The following is an 11,497-nucleotide window of genomic DNA, read 5'->3' as shown; positions in this document are numbered from 1 at the left end:
AGTGGATTTAAAAAGCTTGATGCCGAGGGATCAGAACACCCTTCAAAGGACAGATCACTTGCGTCAGGAATTCTGTTCTCTCACCAGGGGCCAACATTCTTGACCCGAGAGGGACTGGTTAAACATTATTGAACGCTTCCCCTTTGTTATTAAGGAATCAAGTCACCACCTGATGTTGCCACTGCTGAATCTGTGTCAGAGGAAACCACAGAATAACCCCATTGTCAGACAGCCCAACACTCAAAATGCGGGCCTTAACAACACTTGGTTTGGCCTGTGAAGAGGGGACCCATGAGTGACAGCTAGCGTGGATAAAAAGGCACTGATTGAGACGTCCAAAGTCTGATGGCAATGCACAGGGCAGCTGCGTGACCTTGCAAATTTCAAAGGGGGAAAAAAAAGGAAATAACATAATATTGTTTCAGTAAAGCTGCATTGTGTGCACGCAATCTTTGCCACAAAGACTCACCAGTGCCTCTTAAGACATTTGTGGAGTTCTCCAGCTACGCTGATCCTTGTATAAGCAACTGCAGGGAAACTACTGGACATACCGTCAAACACACCGATTTATCTGTAGAGCCAGAACATACATTAGAAAAGACGTGTGATGCCCCGAGAAAGTTTTCAGTAAAACGGATGTTTTTGTCTGACATGTCAATCAACAATCTCTGAATCATAATAGGCTATTTTCAGCTATTTACATTTAATTAAGTTCAAAATTAGTAGAAAGTTTGTGTCAGGATTTCAAAGTTAGCTATAGCATCCACTGAAAGCGATATTGGTGATTTCTCCATCTTTCTACCAGCTCCTCAGCATCATTTGACCACTGAAACTACAGCCACAGCTTCAGCTTAACAATGTCAAACCACAGAAGCTCCTGTAAATATGAAACCGTTCCAAACCATTTGCAATACAGTCAAATGGGCCCAAATGCTACAGTTTCTCCTAACCCAACAAAGCCATTTTGGCCAGAATCAAAAAATAAACAAGAAAGTAAAAAATAAACGAACCACTTTGGTAATTTAAATGAAGAAGATAACTGTGAGGCAAATACCTACACTAATACAATACTGGTTCTCAAATCGATACTATCACAGTGACGGCTGTCAAAACAGCCAATGTCTACAGTATCACACTTGCTTACAGGGCAATAAAAGTGAGCACTAACAAGCTTAAATAGGAAGACATGTACAATACATTCAGAATCGTGAGAAGTGATGAATCATTTCTTCATAATGAGCTGTCAACATTATGAATTCACCCTAGGTGATGGACATTCATGAGTATGAAACTTGCTGGCTGACTTAGTTTCATAATAAAAACAAATTTAAAAAAATAAATAAAAACTTCTCACCCAAAAAAAAGCATCAGTATGACTAATGCTGATCTCCAGATGTGATTTTAAAGATAATTATTTTATATTAGACTTTAATTGGCAATGATGAGCCGTTATAATAAACTTTAAGTGAAAGACTTTTCTAAATCGCTGAAAAGTACTTTTATCAATTTCTAAACCTAACCAGTGTGTGAAAAACAGTACAGTACAAACTTTCGATCTTTCACTTACCTCAGCTCATGCCCGCAAGTCTCACTGTATAAGTGACAAGTTGCATCAGGCGAGGTGAAATTCGTCATGATGATAAACCTGCAATTTCCGACCGACTCATCATCAGGAGTTGCCTTTGTACAATAGAGATGCCTCAGCCTGTTAGTGAATCACAGAGTGATTGAAACTGTAATGTAGCGCATTGCAGGAGACGCACATCCACCATACCTCCCTGAGGGACATAGCCTCCAGGGACAGGCTACCTTTCACCAAAGGCCAGCAACACCACACCCTTAACCCTACCCTCAACACAGAGTCCCGTTCTTGTCACCCGGCCCTTGGCTTCAGATGCAGACTGGTGCTGTGAAGAAGACGTTGTGTCATTAGACTCATGACGGCCTTTTTGGGTCTATGGCAGCCGCAACCCTAACCCTAACCCCCGTCCCAAAAGCACTCTCCTGATCAACGGTAGTCGTTTGTGTCACTTTGCATTTCTCCACTGCTTACTAGTAGAAATACATTTTTAGAAGCCAATAGCTGACAGTACTTAAATAATTATGATAGCCATTGATGGATATCTACCCTGAAACCGTGTGAGCGGCAGCAATGGGTTTGTTACAGTCCAGAGTTTGTCATTTCAATTCAGAAAGTATCAAAACAGCTACTGGCAGAATCTGGCAATGGGGGAAACGTGTGAAGCTTCAGTTACAACTCCTACATACATATACAAAAACATAAAGGGCTTGGTTGCCCAGACTAAGGACAACAAATCTGTTAGCCACTTAAGCGTAGTTTCACACTATCTCTTTGTAAACCTAGCAAAGTGACAACATGGTAAACTCCAATAACTCCAACTACTGGGGCAACTCCAGCCACATGCAGAAGGAAATAAAATCATCATATTTATATGGCTGTGCAGTTCTTAGGTGAAGCAGCACGCTGCTAGGCGTGTCAGGAAGTTGCCTGGAGGGACTGAGACGCATGGTTTCACAGGGCACAGTGTCTCGTGTGTGAACACATTAAAAATGCTAAGTCTTTGCGTGAGAAACAGGTAAGCGGTTGTGTTTTAATGTTGCAGAAGAGTGACTTTTACCCTGGGGATGGACAGATTTTTTTTCCCATCTAAACGGAGGTCAGATGTGCACACTGACAGGGAGATTAGACCTTGAGTTTCTGCTTCGCATTCCTGCTCATTTTTTACTGATGATCCACCATTTGGTTAGCAGGGCATTCAAGCAGGAACGTAAGTGCATGTGAAAACCATTCTTTCTTCAGGTTGACGCCGCTCCCCCACTTCACCATCAAAATCGCATTAAAAGTACAAGGTTTTCAGGGTTAATTCATTTCACGAGTTTATGTATCTGATGAACTTTTCATTCCATACCTCCTCAACAATTTATCCCCAAACATCTGCTGGAAACAAAACAGAAGAGGCGGTTGAGTTTTAATATGGGTTACTAAGTCCTTTGTGAAAATGTAAGCACATTTCTCAGCCTACTGTGCCTTCCTAGAGCCTTGTGCTTTTCTTTAAAAGGAACCCGAATGCAGATGGAGAGATAAGCTTCTAAAGCCCATCACTGAAGTGGGAAAATTAGCCTTTGTTGCAGATAATGCCAAAAGATGCCTGGAAAACACTGCCGCAAAGCAAGGCGACGAAGCAGAGTTTCCACACAAACACGTTTCTCTCCGGCGACGATGCCAACCATCTTTGATACAGTGGGGCGCACCATTTTACACCATGCGTTTACACTGCATCTCAATAGAATGAGGAGAACCTGTGAGGTCACAAGGGCACTGTCAATAACACCTTGTATACACAGTGCCCTTGCGACGCACCACCGCCCCCTTCTTCAGCAGTACAATGGATGAATTCTGGCCGCAGTTGATTACACTACTGGCATGTGGCTGGGTCGCATGTGTAGCTCCCTCCAGTAGACAATCAACCAGGCTTCTGTAGCCTATTCCCTGCCACAGTTCACAAATGAATAACTGATCCGCAGAGCAAAGCTCTGACACCAGCCCTGTTGGTATTGCTTTGTGTTTTACAATCCTGCGTAAAACCCAAATAGGACAGCCACAGATGGGATACCTCATTTATAATTGCGCTGAGACGACCAAGAGAAGAGTCACAGATGACAATCGAGAAATAAAACAGGCTCAACTAATGAAAAAATAATTTGAATATGGTCTATTTAACACAAACATTCTACAGGTGATGATCGGCAAGACTGCTTTTGATGTTATCAGTCAATATCACTCAAGGTGAGTCAGAGTTGCCCAGTATCACACACTAAATTGGACTGGACTGGCAGTAGAGACAGCAGAACTAACGATGTGAGCAGATTGCACCTGAGATGGTGATTCTTTCGTTCCAGCAGGAAAGACTTTTGAGATAAACCCCTTGAACAAAAACATAAAAGTAATTTTGATTTGAGAAAAACTGCATGAGATTACAAACACACCTCAAGCTCAGTCCAGATTTAGATAATGAATTACATCATAGCCCTCAGCCAACATAACGTGCAATATTTACCTTTGCCCTATGTACTGCCATCGAACCCCGATCTTCAGCACAGGGACTGAAGATATTCTTGATGTCCATAAGGCCACCCAGCCCATTCAAACAATGGCTAATTCTTCCCCTAAATATCACCAATCATGTTCCCCAACCCTACAGAGGACTACCTGTGTTTACAGAGTCCAACAAGCCAAGTGGCAATAAAAAAAAGATGTGCTTGCGTTGAAATACATAAAGACCCAATTCATCTCAACTTCAGAGAGAAATCCTGAAATCTAGATGAAGTATCCCACAGGCCACTGAAGAATCCTGAGCAGTTTAATGTTCGCACTCTGAGAGTCCGCAATATCTCACTCCAGGTAATCGATTAAATAAACAATCACAGCATTGGTGAAAGAAAATTATAAATAAAAAAATTGCTAATGCACACATCATAAAAGAAGGGATTTTTTTTTCTTTAAATTATGAGAATTAGTAAACCCATTTTCAAGGGGCAAAGGGGGTAGGAAGATTCAAAAATAAATATTCAATAACAAAGGTCACTATTCCGTGAAAAATATTAACATAATCTGAAAGGCAGAAATAAATTCTCTTGTTTGAATACCGAACCCAGCTCTACCACAAAAAATAACACTGAATTCCTCAGGGTAGAACTGGGACAGTTCTGTTGAGTCTCTATTGAGACTTACATAAATTAGAAAAAATGTTCATTATGATAAAAAGCTTGAATTTAAAACAAGTCACCTGTTTGCATGCATGTGTGTTTGAAGAGAGTTCTGGCTCAGGCAAATACATTTTATATATATTTTATATACTGTATATCAAACTAAAACTAATACAGCATTAACTCAAAAAGGATCAAGAAAAAATAAACAGAGGAAACAGGTGGTTGTGGAGGGGCGTAAATTAAAAGCAGAATAATCAGTTTGGGATATTTTTTTGGGGGGAGCGGGGAGGGGGTCAAGCCATAATGGCTTGGTGTGATGGAGCTATTCCGTCACATGATGGGCGTTGGGGACGGGACGGGGGGGGGAGGGTGAGGACTGTGGGATTGGGGGATTCAGAATCGAGGGGGAACGGAGAGAGTCCAGCGTTCTCCAGGAAGTCTTTCCTCATCTTTACACACAAAAACATGTCTAAAATGAAGCTTTTTTTGTCGAAAGTCCTTATCCATGACGGTGTTCTACTTCTCTGCTTTTTTAAATTTTTTAATTTTATTTACTTTTTCTTTTTTTTCCCGTAACTTGTGGACAGAGAAGATCATGACACGGCGATTAGGTGAGGCGGGTGTTTCTGACATGTGAGTACATGTGAGAGACCGTGTGCATGCATGTCGGCGTATACGCGTGTGTGATGTACTGTATGACGCACGTGTGTGTGTGTGTGTGTGTGTGTGTGTGTGTGTGTGTGTGTGTGTCTCCGGACAGACGGGGGCGATGCTGCAGCTCTTCGCTGCTCCTCCAGCCTGTCCCTCTGCGGTTCCTCAGTCCTACTCCTTGGCCTCCAGGAAGAGAGTCTCCTGAGGGAACAGCTTGGCCTCCAGTAAAGTCCACGCCGGGTCCATCTGGGAGATCTGAGGAGGACGAGAACAACACGGGGTGGGGGGGGGGGGGGGTTTACTGATGTCACCGTCATATCAGAAAGGCCAATGTCCTTAGTCAGTAGTGTTGTAGCTTTTACCCACACACAGGAAGCGTACCTGACTGTGCGGGTAATTAATAAATAAATAAATAAACAAACAAACAAACAAACAAACAAACAAACAAACAAACAAACAAACAAACAAACAAACAAACAAACAAACAAACAAACAAACAAACAAACAAACAAACAAACAAACAAACAAACAAACAAACAAACAAACAAACAAACAAACAAATAAATAAATAAATAAATAAATAAATAAATAAATAAAACGACTGGCCAATCGCTCAACTACAGCGGTATGTCCTGTCACTGCAGCATTGTGTAACTGTGTGAGACACTGTCCTGTTATCAGACTACTACCATAGAAGTCCTCCAGGCTTAAATCACCCCGGCTGAGTGTGTCAGCAAACTGACCGTTGACCTCAGACATAATTAAAATAACAGTATTTATTTTAGGCAAAAATGTCATTCAGAGTTTTTTTTTGGGGGGGGAGGGGGGAGGGGGCATGTACTCATGCAAAAGTATGTTTTTCTAACATCTATGTGGAAAAGCAGGGGTTGTAGGACACTAATCTGACAAAATCACATCGAGATAACAGGGGGCCAGAGTCCCAGAGAGATTGATCAGGTTTGCTTTCGCTAGGCCCTGATCCAACCATAACAGCCCTGTCCAAAAGGCCCCCACCGCTGGGGGAGCGGGCCGGGGTCCGCTGAAGCCTACGGAGCCGCACACTGGAGCCGGCCCCCCCCCACAGACACCGCACACTCCTGCCTGTGTCCACACACACACCACAGGACACCTTCAGCTGTACCCAGTCGCACAAGCTCTCCATCAAGAGCACTTCCCATACCGGGCTGAGCTTGCAGAAAGACTGCACATCACCATACTACATCCACATTACATCGAGGTACCGCATTTAGCCGATGTTCTGCTCCAACTAATCTTATGACTCACAAAAGTGACAAACTGTACTAATGGTTATTAGCACAGTTTAACTTTAGACATCAGAGAGAAAAAAAAAACACACGAGTGCGTATCATTTTCTTTTCATAATTGCACTCACGCCGCCACCCGTGTGCGAGGACAGTTGCGTCGCCTTTATGGACAAACCCGGGGGCTTAATTTGCTCAGTGCTAGCAGGGCCCGCCCCCTGGCTAAAGGCTGGTAATCGCCGCGGTGTCGCGTTACATAGGCCGCGGCCCAACACCTGTGTCCTCCGCGCGGCACTCTGGGGGGGGGGGGGCCCGCGGAGGCTTATCTGCTAGCTGTGGGTGACAGGCCCCGATTAGCCTTCCCATTATGATCAGCAGCGCTGTGATTAGCGACCTAGCCGCTGACGGTCACTGTCACGTCCCCCCCCCCCCGGGCCACTGAAAAAAGTACAGAAAATGAGCTCAATAGATGGATCAGTTGCTGTCAGCCCACCCCCCCCAAGACTGAAAACTGAAAGGGAATGGCTGAACAAGATCAAAGGGCAAATGGGGGGTTGTGATGATGCAATCAAAAGGGAAAAAAAATGTCTTTGCTCGATAAATTCAACATTGAGTTGCATTTAACAGACAGTGACCACCAATTTAATCAACACTGCCCAGTGACGTCACTCCCACAACCTCCCTCATTCCATCGGCCCGTGCGTCACCAACAAGGCTGGGGGCAATTCCATTCTCAGCTCGGTCAATGTAAACATTAACAGAATAATCCTCGTTGAATTGAATCCATCAATTGAATAACACTCGTTAAATTTCATAGGTACTGCATAAATTTAGTATCAATTAATTTAATTAATTGACTGATCTGAAAGTATAATCGGCTGTAAGCGAAGTACTACCACTGGCCACCAATGAGACGGAATTCCACTTCTCAACGTCTCAGTTTGGGGTTAGCGTCTGTGCGCTTCTCTGACTCACCCTGTCTGAGCTACATCCGGCCAATGGAACGCCATATCAGCCATGTCTGGGAACAGGAATGACTTTTGGTCGAGCATCAGACGTTCGGTTTCTCCTAAAAACAGCGTTTATACCAACTGTACAATAACGTGGCAGCTTCACCGGTGTACTCAGCACCCCGAGGTTCTGCTGCAAGCGGACTCTAAGGGTCACAAATCCGCTCCAGATAAGCACCTACAGAACAGTCCTCTCAGTGGACTGGCTTCAACTGACACTTCAAACCTCCAATTTGTAACCTACAGACTGGTAATAAATTAACTTCAAAAAAAGTAATTTCAAAGGGGACCAAAGCCAAACAATGTAAAAATATCAAAATAAAATCAAATGTCTTCAAAAAATCTAATTAAACTGCCGAGAAGCACGAGAGAGGAGGGTGCCCCGCACCGGTACCAGCGCAGACAAATAATCGCAATACCCAAACTGCAAATGTCAAAGCCGGGACAGATAACATCACAACAGACGCCGGCGAGGAGGAGGCTGGAAACATAATAAAAATAGGCCAGCCGTGAAAATGTGCTGGAACAGTCAGAGCCGAGCGACGGGTCGTCAAAAGCGCCCGCCCGTCCCCGGAGACGAGGGGGGGTGGGGGGTTGGGGTGTGGGGGGGGGGAGGCACACCTAAGAGAGCAGGTCTGCTCCTCGGCGGCAGAGAGTGATTTGCATGCAATTAGGGGCCGCTTCCCTTCGCGGCGCGACCCTCGGGCGTGGGACCGCGTGGGGAGAGGGTGTCGCGAACCCGCGCCTGGAGCAGCTGAGGGCGAGGCGGAGTGCTAACAAATGACATCACGGTGTTTTGCAAACAAGACGCGTGGGTGCGTGGCTTCTCGCCGCCGCCGCCGTCGCGTTAGCGTTAGCGCTTGGCAGACGCTAGCGACGCTAATGAGCCCGGCGGGCCGCCGCGGCCCAGCGGCAGGTACCGCCGCATGGAGAGCGGCGGAGGGTGCAAAGACCGCGGGGCTGAGTGAGTGTGTGTGTGTGCGTGTGCGTGTGTGTGTGTGTGTGTGTGCGCGCGCAGGGCGAGGGGGGGGGCCGCCTATCGCCGCTCTCCCCTAAAAAAGACGGAAACAAGGTGTCACACTGACACAGGAGACGAGTACCATCGGTGATTGTTTACACTGTTATCCAATTAACAAACTGTAAGCGCAGAAGCATCTGTCAACAAACAAAGCTGTTGTTTTTCCTCCACGCTCTCCCTCCTCCATCGCTTCCCATCATTCTTTGCCCTCTGGTAACACCTAACCTTCAGACTGCTTCCCCCAGCCTAATGCCAGGGAATAAAAACGGATCGAGTCTGGAAGCTCTACCCAGGAACGCAGGGACAATACAGGTGAGGCTAGAGAAGGTATAAAGAGAGCCTTACGTCCGTGTCCGAGTCTGATGAAACACAAACACAGAACTCATTTCGTTAATGAAAGCCGAACGTCGGCTAAAACAAAGAAAACGAAATATCAAAAATTTGATTTCCTTCCGCGGTTCACTGTGCTCCGACAGTACATGACACATCGCTGCTCCGATGCTAAAAAACAACGAACGGAACCTTGATTTATATCTACCTGAATAAAATCCATCTCCTCCCGATTCCATACGAGACCCAAAGCTTCTTAAGCGCATGCTAACCTTTATTTCTTTATTGAAATGTTGGGTGATCTCCAGTCCCGACAGTACCATAAAACCAGGTAAGATTCAAAATGCCTACATAAGAATATGAAGCTATGCTGTCATATCCCAGATATCACTATGAACCGCAGTGAATTCATATACTTTTCAGAAGCTTAGAAAGGGCTGGAGGCAATTTAAATCCAACTGGCACCTAGTTCTGAAGAAACACATCTCCAATCTGGGTGTTTTGTTCAATAGGCGCCACGCTTGATCTAGTTTTCTGACTCCATGTGGAAACTAGAGCTTTCTTTATCGGTGCAAAAAACATGCACAACTCTAACGCAACAGCTAATCCACATATTCACCATAGAAGAAAGAGGGAGGAGACAGTGACTGCAGCCATTTACCAGAGACCCCAGAAACGTGGCCTTTTCTAATGACACCAAAACCAATCGTCAGTATATCTCCTTGTCGTGTTCAAAGAGCATCCGTGTTGGAGGACAGCGGCTTATCCAGCTAAAGCACTGCACCTCCGTGGACAGACGGGGACACCGGAACAGAGCCCTGACAATGGCGGTGCAGACGGTAGCCGGGGGTCCCCTGGGATAAAGAACAACTGCTCTTTACCTCTCCCAGGGAGGGAGGGTTCCAATCACCGTGGTACTCCCCCAACAGAGGCAACCCCTCTAACAATCAGCTACCTGCAGCCTGCTCGTGTCAGCTGCACAAGGTGTGCATCGCTCCACCATGCTGAACTACACGTGTAAAAGAAGCGCTACCTGGCCACAAGCGATGTAAAAATGTATGTGCAAGTGTCCCCCCGTCCCCAAAGGATGCGACAACATTCAATATAGTGCAATTAGCGCTTCGAATAAAAAACACAATTAAGCCAACCAATCTGAACATGGCGAAAATAAAACGTATGAATAATATTAAAAGGCAATACAGCAAAAATATAAAAGGTGCAACTCCAAACATTGGCAAATGTTGAGCTGAAATAACATTTTTAATGAAGCCATTTAGTTTCCACGTTAATTAAAACCAAATGGCTTGTCTGATTTAAAGTTATGTTGTCAAGTGTTTATTTGGCCAATTACTAAAGCAGTGGGAGATCATTATCTGCTAGCAGTAACGATGACAGCACAGAGAGCAGGGGCGTGAACAGACCACTTCAAAGCGCGCAGTCGAGCCCGGGGGGGGAGGGCCGGGGGGGGGGGCGGGGGGGGGGGGGGGGGCAGGCAGGCAGGGAGGCGGGCGGTCGGGGGAACGGGGGGCTGCTGTCCCAGGGGGGGAGCGCAGAGCAGGTTTTTTAGCTTCCCCCGAAGCGGAGAGGCAATCAGGGCAATCGGGTCACACCAGTGTTCCGCGCGCGGCACAAAAACACCGCCAACACAAACAGAGCAGCGCGGGCCGTGTGCTCCTGAGCCGGGGCGCTAGGCCGCCGGGGCGCTAGGCCGCCGCGCTAGGCCGCCGCGCTGCAGCGCCGAGCAGAGGGTGTGTGTGTGCGTGTGTGTGTGTGTCTGTGTGTGTGTGTGTGTGTGTCTGTGTCTGTGTGTGTGTGTGTGTGTCTGTGTCTGTGTGTGTGTGTGTGTGTGTGTCTGTGTCTGTGTGTGTGTGTGCGTGTGTGTGCGTGTGTGTGTCTGTGTGTATGTGTCTGTGTGTGTGTGTGTGTCTCTGTGTGTGTGTGTGTGTGTGTGTGTGTGTGGCTTCACGAGCCGCTTGATGTGGTTATCGCTGCTGCTTTTCACCTGGAGGGGGTGGGGGCGGGGAGACGTCGCCGCGTTTGTGTCCCCGGCAGTAAATCGACGATGATTATCCAAAACACGGTTTCTTAATTAAAAGCCTGCTTTGAAATAAAAAGGCTGCCTTCTAGATCTATTTTCTAAGAGTTCAGAAATCACAGGCCTTTTTAAAACATAACACACTATCAATGCTATTTTTTTTTTTTAATGACTTCACAAATGGGCTTACAGGATATTCATTTTGAAAAAAGATTTCAAGGAAAATAATCTAAAAAGAAAGAAAATCTAGTCACACAAAGAAATCTGTCAACTACGGATGTTCCTGTGAGAACTGTATAAGCATTTAAAAATATCAAATAAACTGATATGTAAAAATAGCAAACGTTCTACACTGCAATCCTCATTTTGTATTCAGATTGAAATGGTTAATACTATATCACTGAATGTGAATACGATCAGGTGTATGGTTAAAAAAAACAAACACTAAGGCAGCATAAAT

The 11,497-nt window shown here is 45.6% G+C and overlaps 1 protein-coding gene across 2 annotated transcripts in view; it reads right to left on the bottom strand.

Moving 5' to 3' along the window:
• Positions 1-4,364: 4,364 nt before the first annotated feature.
• The window catches only part of faf1 (Fas (TNFRSF6) associated factor 1), an 84,984-nt gene continuing 77,851 nt past the window's right edge, over positions 4,365-11,497 (bottom strand). For both annotated transcript variants that reach the window (XM_064333324.1, XM_064333322.1), the window contains exon 19: positions 4,365-5,637. In XM_064333324.1, the coding sequence (XP_064189394.1) occupies positions 5,554-5,637 (84 nt within the window). In that variant the 3' untranslated portion in view covers positions 4,365-5,553. The remainder of the gene's footprint in view (positions 5,638-11,497) is intronic.

The sequence above is a fragment of the Anguilla rostrata genome, chromosome 4 (genome assembly GCF_018555375.3).
Source record: "Anguilla rostrata isolate EN2019 chromosome 4, ASM1855537v3, whole genome shotgun sequence".
NCBI lineage: Eukaryota > Metazoa > Chordata > Actinopteri > Anguilliformes > Anguillidae > Anguilla > Anguilla rostrata.
This window is presented reverse-complemented; position numbering and strand designations above follow the sequence as displayed.